This window comes from Meles meles, chromosome 3, assembly GCF_922984935.1.
Source record: "Meles meles chromosome 3, mMelMel3.1 paternal haplotype, whole genome shotgun sequence".
NCBI classification, from domain to species: domain Eukaryota; kingdom Metazoa; phylum Chordata; class Mammalia; order Carnivora; family Mustelidae; genus Meles; species Meles meles.
Window position 1 is genome coordinate 143440409 of NC_060068.1, and position 17185 is coordinate 143457593.

The 17185-nt window shown below is 37.7% G+C and overlaps 1 protein-coding gene across 1 annotated transcript; it reads right to left on the minus strand.

Moving 5' to 3' along the window:
• Positions 1-11988: 11988 nt before the first annotated feature.
• On the minus strand, positions 11989-14966 carry SPINK13 (serine peptidase inhibitor Kazal type 13). The gene is made up of 3 exons (XM_046001172.1): positions 14897-14966; positions 12793-12830; positions 11989-12120 (listed from the first exon to the last, which is right to left on the minus strand). The coding sequence occupies exons 1-3, from the start codon at positions 14964-14966 to the stop codon at positions 11989-11991; spliced, it is 240 nt and encodes a 79-aa protein (XP_045857128.1).
• Between the last annotated feature and the right edge of the window lie 2219 nt (positions 14967-17185).

Here is a 17185-nt window from a genome sequence, read left to right on the forward strand (position 1 = left end):
CCACTCTCTTCTGTCTAAGGTGCAATGCTGTGACAGTCCCTTCTCTACACTGTGCTTCCTGCTTCTCCCACATCTACTGAGATGGACCGAAATTGGTGCTTCAGGTTTTCAAGTTAAAAACCCTTCCTTGAAACGCTAATATGTACAACTGATAAATAAGTCTGAGGATTGGAGGTGGATGAGAAGAAGCTGCAGCTCTACCATTTAATTCTGTATTTACCTCCTAATTGTTGTATCAGCCCATTCCAAACCCCCTGGGTTCCTTCCTTCCTGGCCTTCATCACATACTCCATCCAACACCCTCAACGCCTTCTTGTGATAATTTTAAAATCAATGGCCTAGATTTGGGTGGACTAGCTCTTGCCTTATGCTTGTCTTCTCTCTCTTCCCTATGTGGCTCCTTCACATTCTAACTCTTATTCTTCTTCCTTTCCTTTTCCTTCACCTCCTCCTCCTACTTCTTCTTCTCTACCTCCCTCTCCTCTGCCTCCGCCCCTTCCTCTTCCCCTTCCCCTCCCCCTCTTTCCCCCTCTCCCTCCTCTTTCTCCCCCCTCTCCCCTCCCCCTTTCTCCCCTCCTCCTCTCCCCTTCCCCACCCTTCCCCCCTCCCCTCCCCCCACGCTTCCCCTTCCCCACTTTCTCTCTTCCCCCCTCCCCCTCCTTCTTTGTAATCCTCACTGTTCTTGCCCTTTTGTGTACTGGGACACAATAACCTAGAGATAGGGATAGTTGCATTTTGATCTTGTATCTGGCAGGACCTTATTCCTTGATTTTCTTGGCAACGAGGAGTTAGCGCATCCAGGGATCCTACGCTTTGATTCTCTTTAATTTTTTTGGAATTGCTGAGGCCAAACAGTTTCGATTATGGGACAAGATGATGTAAACGAAAGGCAACAACTCTCCTGTTGGTTCCTTTTGCTCCTATGTGACCTCACACTATCTGGATTTAGTTTTACACATACACACAGAGCTTCCAGCTCCTACTGGTAAGATGGCGTCTATCGTGCTCAGTGCTGAAGGGAACACTGTTTCTTTTGGGAGGACCTACAATGCACTTTATTTTATTAGCTTCATTAAACGTTCTGTAATACTTTTAACTCCATTTTCTCCAAAGTTAATTTGCCATAGTTTACTTTACAACATCTACAGAGATGTTAGTGTTTTCTTTAACCCTGAGAAACCGGGGATTTACTCCAATTTCCTCTAGGGTTATGATGTACAGCTAAGGAAGATCACTGAATTTTTGGTCTGTTTGGCCTGCTTAGCAGTTCTTCATCATATGGAACAGAACTCCGTCTTGGTAGGGCTTCTGTATGGCTTTCTAGTGTCCACAACCGAGACCAAGGGAATGAGTCTGCTCTCTCTTTCCAAGTCTATCCCTTCAGATATGCAAAGGCAGCTCTGGAGGTTCTAGTTAAAGTCCTTTTTCTCCAGATGATACAGATCAGCTTCTTTAATAGTTCTTTTACAGTGTAGAATCCCTTAGGTTCCCTAGACTCATTACTTAATAACAGTGAAACACAATCCGTAATCAACCTCACCATTTCCCTTTGCTATTCTGGTCAGGGTCATCTTCACTGGAGATAACAGAGAGAAATAAGGACGACAAAAATCCTACTTCTTAGAGCTTCCTTTCTTGTAGGGTAAAAAAAGGAAAATAATAAAAAAAAATACTAAGACGATTTCATATTTTAACAAGTATTTAAAAGAGATTGTATCATGGCATTGGAAGAGGAAAATGTGGAAATAAGGAACATATTGCATTGGGTGATTGGAGAAGTCTTCTCAGAGCCTGAATGATGAGGTCAGACACCTGATGACGACAAGGAGCCATTCTGGAAGAGCCAGGGAATCAGTGGTGCAGAGAGAAGAGTTAGTATGATGGCCATAGACACATCAAGCCTATTGAGGGATTCCATTTTCTCCAATTCCAGGATTACATAAAGTGGCTGCTTTTTCTTTAAAAGAGTCAACTTATAAGTCAGTCAGGCTCCAGCCCAGGTCCTCTGTGATTAGGCTACATGTTTTCCACTGAATTCTATGTGAAATTGGATTACAAAATTCTTTCATCTGTTTTTTCTTCTTTAGATGGTTTTTCTCCATGTGTCTCTCTTCTTCTTATTTCCTATTATAATCTTTCCTCCTGGTGACTTCAATTAGTGTCTGTGTCTGGGAGCTTATGGTCTCACACATCCATTTAATGTCTACTTACCGAACTCCTATTATATGCCTCACTTATTATTATAGGACCTTGTTTTATTCATTTCCATCACAGCATTCATTGTTACCTGTTATTGCCTGTTCCTTTATTTGCACATTATTCATCTCTGGCTCCTGGGATGCAGGTTCCACAAGAACAGGATCTTGCCTGCCTTGTTTGTTTGCTTCTACTAGCCCCTAGTATATAGCACATTGCAGAGGAAGAACTGCTCCACAAATCATTACCAAATGAACGAATGAATAATTTTAAGATTCCACATCATGAGTCACAAGGTAGAGTAACAAGAGAATTCATCAGCACTGGGAAGAAATCATCCAGCTTGCATCACTGAATTTAAAAAGAAAGAAAGCATACCTCACTGGAACTTACACAAATTTCTTCATTTTAGATTGAATTTAACTTCATTAAGAAGAGGAAACTGTGAGATATTTAACATATTCTCCTCCACTTTGTTTCCCATACGACACAAAATCTCCTTTAAGTTGAAATCACTGTTGTCTGAGTGAACAGGGGCTCTTTTGCAGAGCCCCCTTCAGTGGCAAAGCCCAAGGGTAAATGTACCCACTGGAGCTGAAAGAAAGCCTCTGCCCTGTTCCTCAGCTGCTACCACCACTGCATCAACGCCAGGAAGACACCAATCCTAGTGGTGCCCATAAATAGATAAAAAGATTTATCAGTTAAGCAAAAGTTTCTATGAATTAAGGTTATACCTACATATTTTACGATGAGTACTGCCTAAATGTAGCATGTCCAGATCAGACAGCCAGGCTAGAAATACATAACTATGTCCCCATCTTCTCTTACCAAACTTCTCTCACTTTGACTCTCCTGCCTGGAAGGCAATGAATTTCCATTCCTTAATTTTTAATTTGGTGGAGTTCCTGTTCTACTGTTCCATTTCTTTAGTCTGCCTTTTATTATTTTTGAAAATAGAGATGGAAAAATGAAATAATAAAATAATGTTAAATTACGCAAGATGATCAAAATTAGCAGGAGAAGAACTGTATTTTAGGAGACTCTTTGAGAAAACAGAAAGACCTGAAACGATTTCCCCAGCTCCAAAGAGATCCATCCTGATAGACCCTACTGACCAGGGGCCCCAGGGGAAGGAGAGAGGATGATGTAAGAGGACAAAGGCCCTGTTGCCAGCAAAACTGAGCTGTGTATTAGCTGGAAAGGGGATGGGGAAAGCAGAACTGTGGGGACCCATCCCATCAAAGAACTGGTCAGATTAAGATAAAAGAGTGAGGCTGACATCTAGTGGCAGCAGAAGGTAATGGTACGGAGCCCATGAAGTAAAATTTCCCCAGCCTCTAAAGTATAATAATGGCTTCATCTCCCTGTATTAGTCAAGATCTTTCGATTATAAGTGAGAGCTTATAAGACGGATTAAGCAAAAATGAAAAATGAATTTATTGACTGATGTTGTAGGAACAGTGGAATGAGTAAGGATTAAAAATGCTAAAACTAAGGGGTCAAATGATAACTACTCTTCCTCTGAAAAACATACTTTCCTCCCAGAAGTTCTTGGGACTCCTCCCTTCTTCTATGAGCATATGAACATTTTTTTTCCTCTAGTGAAGGCGAGCTTCATTTATGAGTACGAGGTAGAAAGTCTTAAACAGCCGTGTTTGGATTAGTGTGGCCAATGGTTTATCAATTTTATTGATTCTTTCAAAAAACCAGCTTCTAGTTTCATTGATATGTTCTACTGTATTTCAAATGGCTAATAGACACATTAAAAAAGTTCATCATCACTAGCCATCAGGGAGATTCAAATTAAAACCACATTGAGATACCACTTACACCAGTTAGAATGGCCAAAATTAGCAAGACAGGAAACAACATGTGTTGGAGAGGATGTGGAGAAAGGGGAAACCTCTTCCACTGTTGGTGGGAATGCAAGTTGGCGCAGCCACTTTGGAGGACAGTGTGGAGATTCCTTAAGAAACTAAAAATAGAGCTTCCCTATGACCCTGCAATTGCACTACTGGGTATTTACCCCAAAGATACAGATGTAGTGAAAAGAAGAGCCATCTGTATCCCTATGTTTATAGCAGCAATGGCCACAGTCACCAAACTGTGGAAAGAACCAAGATGCCCTTCAACGGATGAATGGATAAGGAAGATGTGGTCCATATACACTATGGAGTATTATGCCTCCACAGAAAGGATGAATACCCAACTTTTGTAGCAACATGGACGGGACTGGAAGAGATTATGCTGAGTGAAATAAGTCAAGCAGAGAGAGTCAATTATCATATGGTTTCACTTATTGTGGAGCATAACAAAGAACATGGAGGACATGGGGAGATGGAGAGGAGAAAGGAGTTGAGGGAAATTGGAGGGGGAGATGAACCATGAGAGACTATGGACTATGAAAAACAATCTGAGGGTTTTTTTTTGTTTTTTTTTTTTAAGATTTTATTTGTTTATTTGACAGAGAGAGATCACAAGTAGCAGAGAGGCAGGCAGAGAGAGAGAGGGAAGCAGGCTCTCCACTGAGCAGAGAGCCTGATGTGGGACTTGATCCCAGGACCCTGAGATCATGACCTGAGCCGAAGGCAGCGGCTTAACCCACTGAGCCACCCAGGTGCCCCCAATCTGAGGGTTTTGAAGGGGTGGGGGGGTGGGAGATTAGGGGTGCCAGGTGGTTGGCATTAAGGAGGGCACGTATTGCATGGAGCACTGGGTGTGGTGCATAAACAATGAATTCTGTTACGCTGAAAAGAAATAAAAAAAATTAAAAACAAACAAACAACAAAAAAACCAGCCGTGTATGTGCGCGTGAGATGTTTTCTTATGCTCATCTTTAGGTGAGATTAGTGGGGCAGGGTCAGATCTCACAGGTGAGCCCGCACTTTGGGGTAAGTTTAATTCCGGGAAGTGACAGATCTAAGACACAAGGAAAATGAAAGCTTATTTTAAACAATCATTTTCCCAGGGTAAATGCCACCTCTTTCATTATTACCTTTATTTGTAATAAATGTATCAGTTGGTTCTTCGTTCGTTTGATTCCTTTATTTTTAGCTTTGTTCCAGATTTGGGTGTAGCATAGATGTCATTTGTCGTATGCCCTTAAATTCCAAAAGAAATGGTTTTGGAATTAAGTAGTGAAACGAATAAGCAAGTGTAGTACTCCATCACTCATTAGTCACATTTTCCATATTTATGAAATTTAATATGAGGCCCAAGTTCCCTAAAGAGAAGAGATTTTTTAAAAATGAGATTAGTATCATAAGGAATGTAGGTATTTCTTCACATTCTCCCATCTTCCAAATGTAGTCCTGAGCAAGGGAGCTGCTTTGCAATTCCCTTTATACCTGTCTCTTCCTGCCCACCACCCCACATTCCTTCTCCATATCTTAATTATTCAAAATGGTGTTCTGTGAAGTTTTTCAACAGAGAATCTTTCATCTTCTAACGCATTCCCATTTTGATACCTTTGGATTCAACATAACAATGCCGGCTTTTTTTTTTTTTTTTTTTTTTTTTAACCAAGACGGAAAAGATGACCATAACAAGAATGCTATGCCTAATAATCCACATAATTCACACCCTGTCCAAATTTTCACCAGGTTTACACTGCTCATAGACCACAGTCTATTCTCCTTACTCTGGTATATATTTTCCCAGAGGGCTAGCTTCTGCCCAACCTTCCACCTTGAGGTATTACTGTTCTCTAATACACAACATTCATTTCAACAAAATTGTTCTCTTTATTACTTCCCTAAAGACACTGCACATTTTCTCGGTTCCAAATGTTTTCCAAAGCAGAGAGCCCGGTATAAATTTCCCATTCTATTTTCTCTTGCATTTTTAAAAGAATCCTTTAAACTTAGCTTCTTTCAAGAGACTTCTCTCCCTGACCCCCATCTCAGGCTGACCATTGATGTATATCTGATCAACTCACTTTGGTAAGGGATTGCAAACATGTTAACTTGTAGGAGCCAAGCTGGTAATATAAATAAGTAGAGGGGGTCATCTTCACCACAAAAGAGAGGTGGGACTGCCTGAAACGCCTGAAATCCGTTTAGATGGGCAGCTGCTACTAGGCAGCTGTTGCTATTTTTTTTTTCCCATGTGAAATCCTAACTTCCTATTAGCACAACTTTGATTTTTCAAAATAAGTTGGAAATCTATATTTTGGATAAAATCTGATTTTTGAAATGCTGTCAACTATTTCAAGACCTACTAAAATATTGTTTGGTTGGACAAAACCAGTGTTGTTTTCTATTATCATACTTTCTATTATCATACTTTTCTTAGGCCTGTATATTTTTTGCCAAATGAGATCAAAAACTTCTGAAGCATCTGGGATATTTTTCATTCTATTTTCTTGGTAGTTATTATGAAAGTCCTACACTGAGTAGGCTTGAGGGATTCTTTTAAGGATAGCAGCTATGACTGTGTATCAATTCTGGCCAAGACTTGCACGCTTCTGTTTTCTTTTGTCTTTTTTCAAGACTTGTGCTCTTCTGTTTTCTTTTGTCTAGTTTCAAGTTTGTTTTTTTTTAAATTCCTGTTAGTTATTTCTTACACCATACACAAAAACAAATTCAAAATGGATGAAATACCTAAATGTGAGACAGGAATCCATCAAAATCTTAGAGAAGAGCACAGGCAGAAACCTCTGTGACCTTGGCCACAGCAACTTCTTACCAGACACATTACCACAATGTCATTGCAAATGGCAAGATTTCATTCTTTTTGATGGCATATATATATATGATCTCCCACAACTTCTTTATCCATTCATCAGTTGATAGACATGTGGGCACCCTCCAAGTTTGGCTATTGTTGATAATGCTGCTATAAACAGGGGGAGGCATGTATACCTTTGAATCTGTATTTTTGTATCCTTTGGTAAATGCCTGTAGAGCAATTGCTGGATTGTAGGGTAGCTCTATTTTTAACTTTCTGAGGACCCTCCATACTATTCTCCAGAGTGGCTGCACCAGTTTGCATTCCCACCAATAGTGCAAGAGTGTTTCCCTTTCTCCGCATCCTCTCCAACGCTTGCTGTTTCTTGTGTTGTTAATTTTAGCCATCCCGACAGGTGTGAGATGATATCCCATCATGGTTTTCATTTGTATTTCCCTCATGATGAGTGAAGTTGAGTATCCTTTCATGTGTCAGCCATCTACATGTCTTTTTTGGAGAAATGTCTGTTCATGTCTTCTCCCATTTCTTAAGTGGACTATTTGTTTTTTGGGGGGGAATATTGAGTTTGATAAGTTCTTTATAGATTTTGGATACTAACCCTTTATCAGATATGCCATTTACAAATACCTTCTCCCATTCTCAAGGTTGCCTTTTAGTTTTGTTGATTTTTTTCCTTCACTGTGCAGAAGATTTTTATCTTGATGAAGTCCCAGTAGTTCATTTTTGCTTTTGTTTCTCTTGTTTGTTGTTATGTATCTAGTAAGAAATTGCTACAACTGAAGTCAAAGAGGTTTCTGCCTGTGCTCTCCTCTTGGACTTTGATGGATTCCTATCTCATATTTAGGTTTTTCATCCTTATGAATTTATTTTTGTGTATGATATGAGGAAGTGGTCTAGTTTCATTCTTCTGCATGTGGCTGTCCAATTTTCCCAACACCTTTTTGTTGAAGAGGCTGTCTTTTTTCCAATGGGTATTCTTTCCTGCTTTGTTGAAGATTGGATGATCATAGATTTGAGGGTCCATTTCTGGGTTTTCCATTCGGTTCCATCAATCTATGTGTCTGTTTTTGTACCAGTACCATACTGTCTTGGTCACTACATATTTTTAATACAGCTTGAAGTCTGGACTTGTGATGCCTCCAGCTTTGCTTTTCTTTTTCAAGATTGCATTGGCTATTTGGGGTCTTTTGTGGTTTCATACAAATTTTAAGATTTTTTTTTTCCATGAAAAATGCTGGTGGTATTTTGATAGTATAGACATTGTAACAATATTTGTTCTTCCAATCCATGAACATGGAATGTTTTTCCATTTCTTTGTGTCCTTTTCAGTTTCTTTCATAACTATCCTAATTTTCAGAGTACAGATCTTTTACCTCTTCAGTTAGATTTATTCCTACATATTTATCTTATGGTTTTTGGTGCAGTTATAAATGAGATTGATTTCCTCATTTCTCCTTCTGTTCCTTCATCATTGGTGTATGGAAATACAACATATTTCTTTACATTGATTTTGTATCTTGTTACTTTGCCAAAATTGTGTATCAGTTCTAGCAATTTTTTGGTGGAGTCTTTTGGGTTTTCTACAAAGAGTTTCATAGAGTCTGTGATAGTGAAATTTTTACTTCTTCCTTGATGATTTGGATACCTTTTATTTCTTTTTGTTGTCTGATAGCTGAGGCTAGGACTTCCAGTACTATGTTAAATAACAATGGTGAGAGTGGACATCCCTGTCTATTTCTTGACTAGAGAAGAAAAGGTCTCAGTTTTTCCTCATTGAGGATGATATTAGCTGTGGATCTTTCATATATGGCCTTTATGATGTTGAGGTATGTTCCCTCCATCCCTACTTTGTTGAGGATTTTTTTCAAGAATGGATGCTGTACTTTGTCAAATGTTTTTTCTGCATCTATTGATAGGATCATTTGATTTTTATTCTTTCTTTTTTTAATGTGGTATATCATGTCGATTGATTTATAAATATTAAACCACTCTTGCAGCCCAGGAATAAACCCCACTTGATTATGGTGAATGACTGTTTTAATGTACTATTTGATTTGATTTGTTAGTATTTTGTTGAGAATGTTTGCATCCATGTTCATCAGGGTTATTGGCCTGTAATTCTCTTTTTTAGTGGGGTCTTTGGTTTTGGAATCAAGGTAATTCTGGCCTCATAGAATGAATTTAGAAGTTTTCCTCCCATTTTTATTTTTTGGAACAGTTTGAAAAGACTAGGTATTAACTCTTCTTTAAAAGTTCGACAGAATTTGTCTGTGAAGCCACCTGGTCCTGGAATTTTGTTTGCTGGGAAATTTTTGATTACTGATTCAATTTCTTTGCTGGTTATCTGTCTGTTCAAGTTTTATACTATTTTCTGTTACAGTTCTGGTAGTTTATATGTTTCTAAGAATTTATCCATTTCTTCCAGATTTTCCAGTTTGTTGGCATATAATTTTCCATAGTATTCTCTTATAATTATTCATAATTTTGTGGTGTTGGTTGTGATCTCTCCTATCATTCATAATTTTACTTATTTAGGTCCTTTCTCTTTTCTTTTTGATAAGTCTGGCTAGGGGTTTATCAATTGTATTAATTCTTTCAAAGAACCAGCTCCTGGTTTCATTGATCTTTTGAACTGTTGATTTTTGTTTGCTTGTTTGTTTCTATATCAATTATTTCTGCTCTAATCTTTATTATCTCCCTTCTGCTGGCTTTAGGCTTCATTTTGTGTTCTTTTTCTAGCTACTTTATGTGCAATGTTAAGTTGTATATTTGAGACTTTTCTTACTTCTTGAGGTAGGCCTGTGTTGCTACATACTTCCCTTATAGGACTGCTTTTGCTGCACTCCCAAAGGTTTTGGACCATCATGTTGTCATTTTCATTAATTTCTATGTATTTTTAAAAATTTCTTCTTTAATTTCCTGGTTGATCCATTCATTCCTTAGTAGGATATTCTTTAACCTCCATGTATGTGTGGTGTCTCCAAATTTTTTTCTTGTGGTTGACTTTCAAGTTTCATAGCATGTGGTCAGAAAATAGGCATGGTATGATCTCAATCTTTTTATACTTGTTGAGGCCTGATTTGTGACCCAGTATGTGATCTGTCCTGGAGAATGTTCCATGTGCACATGAAAAGAATATGTATTCTGCTGTTTTAGGATGAAATGTTTTGAATATAACTATTAAGTCCATCTTGTCCAGTGTGTCATTCAAAACAATATGTCATTGTTTTCCTGTTGATTTTCTGCTTAGATCTGTATATTGATGTAAGTGGGATGTTAAAGTCCCCTACTATTATTGTATTATTATCAATGAGTTCCTTTATGTTCATTATTGTTTAATATATTTGGGTGCTCCCAAATGGGGGCATAAATATTTACAACTGTTAGATCTTGTTGGATAGACCCCTTTACTATGATATAATTCCCTTCTTCGCCTCTTGTTACAGTCTTTGGTTTAAAATCAGAGTTTGCTCTAAGTATGGCTACTCCAGCTTTCTTTTGGAAGCTAAGAAAACACTTCCAAGTGTCTTGCCTAATTAGCTCATGCCTAAGAAAGTGACAGCAGCTATTAGGAAGAAATGCTAATGTAATTTAATTATTCCACATAGTCTGGTGACATTCATGAATTCTCATTCATCTTGCTTTGTGATGGCAGATACATGGTTATTTTCCATTTTTTTCAATTCCCATTCTTTTCCTTTAAATGACATCACAATCATCCTCTGAGTCTAGTACTTGCTCTGAAGATGAACACATATTTCCTTTATTGGACTAGCTTCTACACCCCATTTCCTTCAGTGCTCAGCAATAACAGCCTCATGGGTTGGAAACATGACACTGGAAGCCCATAAAGATTCTTTTCAAAGGAAGATATGCACTAAAGAGTTAGTTCAACAGACTTGGGAAGCTCAAATTAGCTCCTGGGAAGTAACCATGAGCCCTTGGAATATCCCTTCTGACAAGAGTGATTTTATAACCTGAGGTCATAGGCCATGCCATATAGTTTATGATCAAGTGAATGCCTGTTGTTATTCCCTGTGGTCCTGAGTCACTCTGTGTCAATTTGACCTCTGGGAATTCAGGGTGACTGGAAACAGTAGTTGTCAGTCATTCAGGTGCCACAAGATTAGGTGACTGGCTTCTAATGAAAGGGCTGGGCACCAAGGTGTTGGTGAGCTTCCCAAGTTGGTAAAACTTCAAATGTGTTGTCACACATCATAGCTGGGAGAATTAAACACACTCTATGTGAGTCCACTGGGAAAGGTCAACTGGAAACTTGTGATTGCTCTCTCCTGGACTCCACCCTGTGAGCTTTCTGCCCTTGCTGATTTTTTACTCATATCCTTTCATTGTAATAAACTGCTGCCATGTGTATAACAGCTTTTCTAAGGTCTATGTGTCCTGCTAGCAAATCATCCAACCTGAGTATAGTCTTGGGGATTTTAACACAGAAGATCAAACAAGTTATGGAAGAGTTACTAACAAGACATAAATCGGTTTCCAAAAACAACTTCAAATGGAGTTAAAATTTATCATGAGGAATATTATTAATTTTTTAATCTAATTTTACTATTGAACTTACTTGAAAGGCAAAGGAATATATAAGTCAACTCTTATTTTTATCTATGTAAGCCCACATAACCATTTTATTATTTATATGTGTATTTATACCTTTATCTATGTCTCTATCTATGTCTGTATTACTATCTATATCTATTTATGTTTACCAAGCAATATTTATGGACACTATTCATAGGCATGTCAATTTATTTGTTAAAAGTTTTTGAGTGATTTGAAAAAATGGATTTCTGTTCATCGTTTGGGTATAATCTATAGATATCTATTAATATGATCTTTGTTCAATTCTGCCAAAACATCACTTAAGCTTTTCTTTCTTTTTTTAAATGAGTCAACTTTGAATGTTAACTGAAATTTTTCAGAAAGACTTTTCTCTTTATACATAGCATGTTCCCAATCTTTTATGAACAATAGGGGTTATTTAAAATAAATATCCCATCCATCAGTAAATCCAGTTCCTTGGCTAAGATTATTTGATATTCCTGTGAGGAAATACAAAGAAAAAAATGGTATTTTATTTTGAACTTACCACTGATCAACACAAAAAAAACACTCATTCTGGTAAGTGTGGCCATTTGTAGCACAAACATATGATATCATATCTGGACACTCTGATGTATAAGAAGGACCCAGTGGGTAGTACATTTTACACGGGGGCTGCAAATATCAAAAAAATGTCATATGAATAACAGTTGATAGATTTTCTTCCATCTATTCCTGGCCTGTCACTTCCTCCCCACCTAGAAATAATATCAAATATATCTATTCAATTGATCTTTTTCAACATTTTCTTCTGGGCTTTGGTCAGGCAGGTTTTTTGCTGACTACAGTGTCAGAAAATGCGGTGACGCATTCATCTCCTAAAGTCATAAGCATTATAAAATCCCCACTTAAATCCCATTTGTAAAGTTTCCACTTAAACTTGGAATCCCAATGCCATGAATTCATTCTAAGAAGTTTGTGAGTAGAGATATTTATGTATTTGTGAACTTCTAGGGGAAGGGGCTCCAATATAATTGTTGAGAGTGCGGGTTCTGTATTGAGGCTGGGAATAAATCCTGTATTTACCACTGTTTAACTTTATGACCTTGAGCAAGTGACAGGTGTCATTTCATTTAATGCTCAGAGATGTATTGTACTGTTATAATGTTTGTGCTACATTAGATTAAATCTAAGTCTGGAAACGTTATACATGCCCAAGGCCACATGGAAAACTCTGGTTCTCACATGGAAAACTCTTGTTCTACTTGCCCCTGTGCAGTTTTAGGTCTCTCATGTCAAGAGAGTGATCAGATTAGCATCACAATTCACTGAGAAATTTAAATTTACCTTAGGCCATTTATTTATATCATGTGGCTTGAAGAATGCTGCAGACAAAGTACATACACAATAGGTTAAAAGAAAATCGTTCTTCATGGAGTTTGATTTCACCCACTGAAGTTACTAACTGAATAAAAAAAAGTAATTTAATTACTCATTTGCACAAAAGTATACAAAATAACTTATAGCAACAGAATTTATGGGTGGTGTTCTTTTGTTAACTAGTTTATTCATTTATTCATTCTTTCCTTCATTTTCACAGTTCTGACTTTATAAATTTTCTATGTCACTGAGGAAAGAGTAAAAACCAGTTAAGTTTGTAGGTATAACTTGCAAACTATGTTATTTTCATTAAGTTACCTGATTTTTGTTGGCTTTAGTTTCCTCTTCACTGCAGTCGGGATGAGTGTATGTACTTTGAAGTTTTTAAAATTAAATATGTTATGATCCATAAAATATTGGGTTTATTCCTACCAAGATGCCAAACTAAAGAGGATAGTAGAGTGATGACCAGAAACTTTAAGGGTTCCTTGGCTCTGGAGAGACTGACTGGTTCTGGGAAACTAGTTTGTATGAGGATGCTGGTGTTGCCTGGGGAATAGAGGGTGGCCAGCTGGCTGTAGGAGAGGGAAATAAGAAAAGATTTATCATAGTTCTGCTCTTCCTTATCTCTCACTGTAATATGATCTTTTAAATAGTCTAGAAAATTCTAGCTTTCCAAAAGTTAGACTTTCCAAAGTTCAAAGAGAAAACTTGAATTATATTTTTAAAAATTTTTCCAGAGGAAACAAGAAGCCTACCAACCTTTCCAGGAATAGACTATGCCAATTGCACATATAATCTTTTAAAAATTTTTTTAAAAAGGAATGCTTCTTTCTAATTAAAAAAAAAAACCCAGAATCTTTTAATCACAAAAGTGGCTAGATATAGTAATAAAAAAGAAAACTAAAGGCCTCCATCTAGTAGAAATGAAATAAAGTAAAAATATATACTGCATACCATATATAAGAATAAACCTCAAATACACCTGAACATAAGAAATGAGACCATGCAAAGATCGACTGAATTTCTTTTTAATCTTAGTATAGGAAAGGCTATCTAGTAGGTGAGGTGCTTGAGCATGGTCTTGATTAGCATTTTTTTCATAGTGAAGTTGAATATCTTATATAGATTTAAAAGCCATTTCTGTATTTTGGGGTATGTGTATGTGTGTGTGAATTGTATATGTATGCATATTACTCATTTTGGCAATTGTTTTTTTTTTCCCTCAGTTTTAAGTATTCTTGTGTATTAGATATGTTAGTCCTTTATCTGTGATATGTGTTATAGATATTTTCTTCTATCTATAGATATAGATATAGATATCTGTGATATGTGTTATAGATATCTTTTAGTTTAAGGAATTTACATTAAAGATACACCTCAAACAATACAAAATACATATACATAAGATTATTGCAGCATTGTTTGTAATTGCAAAATATTGGGAAAAAGTAAATGCCCATACGTAGAAAACTGATTGATTAAATTTTAGTATACCCACCCAAGGAAGTTCTGTATCATTGTATAAAAGAATGAAGAAGATCCCTGTGAATTGATACGTGCTGATTTACAGGATATTTGTAAATTGAGAAAAGCAAGTTGCAAGCAGGTATCTATAATATGCTATCTTTTAGGTAAGAAAGTAGGAGAATGACACGATGTGCACACCTATGTTTCTCTTTAACACAGTAAAGACAGAGATCAAAGAGGCTGGTTCTGTGAAGACGGCTGTGGGGTTGGAATGAAAGGGAAAAGGGGTATGGAGGGAATGACACTTCTCTGAACCTAAACTTTTGCTCATTTTGTTTTATTTTCCTTGTGTTCAAAATAATTTTGAATTGCCTTTTGAATTTTTTTTGACCCATGCATTACGTAGAAACATGTTATTTCATTTTCAAATTTTGGAGGGGTTTTCCAGAGTAACTCCCTTTCCTAACAGGGATACCCAGTTGGCGCCCACTTTGCATGGTCCAGCCTAACATTCCCCACTTGGTCACACATGGCAATTTTTCTTTTCTACAACTAAAAGAATATCACTTGTTTCTCTCCCAAGACTTGTAAGTTTGCTTACCTGAAAAAGCAGTATGTGCCAAAGTGCAAGAAACCAGGAAAAATAGGGTCGTGTAGGAAAAAGCAGCCATTTTGATCTCATCCAATGTCCTGCTCTGGTGAGACCTGGGAAAAGGCTTGAGAGAGTTTATTCCTAACATCTTGCACAGGTGGATTTCCAAACATGAGAGACCTACTATGCTGAGGTGTTGCATTCCCATAAACTTGACCATGATGGCCTCACACTGGCCTGACACCCAGGGTTCAGACCTGAGGGCCCTTCTGCTCCAAAGAGAGAAAGTAAACCACTAAAAGAATTTTTTTTTTTTTTTCCTGCCAGCAACCATGAATAATCCCAGTCCTGGCTGGGAGAGGAACTGGGCTCAGGGCTCTCATCAGGGCTGGCCCCGGCATGTTCCTTTTACATAGGTTCACCCTATAATCCACCAACTACACTGGAGTATTCATATGAAACAGTCTACGAATTTATAAAAATTTTGAATAAACAGGTGTGAACTGAGGACTGTCCTGAATTATCAGGGACAAGTTACTTTATAATGTGAGTCCTTTGATTTCCTGGGATAGACCAGTTTCTTCAGTCCTTCATTTCCTCGCTGGGTGTCTTCTTGCAGACCACTTACACATGCTCAAATACAAAAAATGAATAGAACTGTTGGCCTCGAATCATAAAAATTATATATAACTTCCCTAAAACAAGAATCAGGATACATATTTGGATCTAAATATATTTTTTTATGATTCTTATATAGGTACACATAATTTTATATATATCAGAGAGATCCGAGTTCAAATCCTAGCTTCAACATCTCCTAGAAGTGTGAGTCTTAGAAAAAATATGAACTTCAAAGCATATTGAGATGGTCAACTGATACTATTTAAGTAAAGAGTTTATCTATATTAAATTGCCAATTTCTTTAACCAAACTCTTCTCTTGTAGAGACAGAAATACTTAGGCCCAGAGAGATGTTTTCCAGGTGATTTCCTCAACTTCCTCCTGTCCTACTCTGTCCATTCTGTCTCTTCTCCAGATTGTAGCCGGTGAGGGGAGTGGGAAGCAGAGAAATGAAGGAGAACCCTATTAGCTGCTAGTGAATTTTTCCCTACTTTCATGTGCAGAGGAAGCAAAAGGAGGATACTGGAGGAGAAGAGACACATGGGAAAACCTACTGACAGAGAAGAAATGCAGATATCCTATCACCAATGTGGACTAAGTATGGAGGAGATGAAGAAATATTACCTGAGTGAGTTGCTGCAGAATGTGAGCCTGCTCTGGTCACCCTGAGGTCACAGCTAGCCTGGAGTAAAGTTGCTGTTCTATGAATCTGTGGCCAGGGGCATGCTGAGCACAGGGAGCAGCCTCCTAGCTCAGTTGAGTGACCACTTACTTGGCATGAAAGTACTCTAACCGCTCTTTCTTTCTTTGATCCCTCTCTTGAACCACCTCCTCTGGTGTTTCCTGTTCCAGCAGGCAGGGACAGATCTTAAGTTTCCAAACTTGTGGTTTCTGATTGTGGATCATGAGAACAAGAAGGACCATATTTGCAAAGGTTTGACCATATGACCATATGTGCGAGGGTTAATTGCCTACCACTTTCCAGATGATCTGGTGGACTTTCTTGCCTAATTCGAGGCTAATTCATTGTTCTGGTCTCTTCTGCCTCCTGAGGTCACTTTGTCCATTCTGCTTCTCAGAAGGTTTACCTGTTTTATCTTTCTAGGACATGATTTCTCACATTAGCCTGGGAAACAAGGGTACCACAACCAGTTATCTTTGCAATACTCAAGCCTCCCTGTTTCTCCACTTGTTTCCCTCTACTTCAGCATGGGAAAGCCTAAAAATGTGCCATTAACTGGAAAATTTCTATACATAGACCTTAAACTCTCTCAAGTAGTTAGCATGCCTTTTGCTGTTTTGTCTTTTCTTCTCAACCTGAGTCCCATAGTTTGACATTTATATTTAACTTCTTGATATGGCCATACTTTCTTGACATCCTACCCTTTATTCTTCCCTTCTTTCAAGCCAGAATAAACTCAACTTCCTATTTTCCTACACCAGACCTCAGTTTATTTTAGTTGGTCACCTAAACCTGCCAGACTCCTAAGGAAGCCTCTTATTTAATATCTTGTTGCTAATCATGCCACCCATATCTATGTAATTTCTTTTTTTTAATCCATTCTTTCAATGATCTGACCATGCCTCCCCTATATGACTTTGAGTAGAAAAGTTCACCTCTTCTTTATCAAGTAGGGAAGCTTCAAGACGAACCAACTCCACTTTTTTTTCTCTTTG

Excerpts from the sequence above, each read along its gene's own strand:
- SPINK13 (XM_046001172.1), bottom strand. The coding sequence starts at position 14,966 with ATGGCTGCTTTTTCCTACACGACCCTATTTTTCCTGGTTTCTTGCACT. Across the intron at positions 12,831-14,896 it reads GGCACATACTGCTTTTTCAG|CATTCTTCAAGCCACATGAT; the intron begins GTAAGCAAACTT and ends CTTTGTCTGCAG. Across the intron at positions 12,121-12,792 it reads ATATAAATAAATGGCCTAAG|CCCCCGTGTAAAATGTACTA; the intron begins GTAAATTTAAAT and ends TGATATTTGCAG.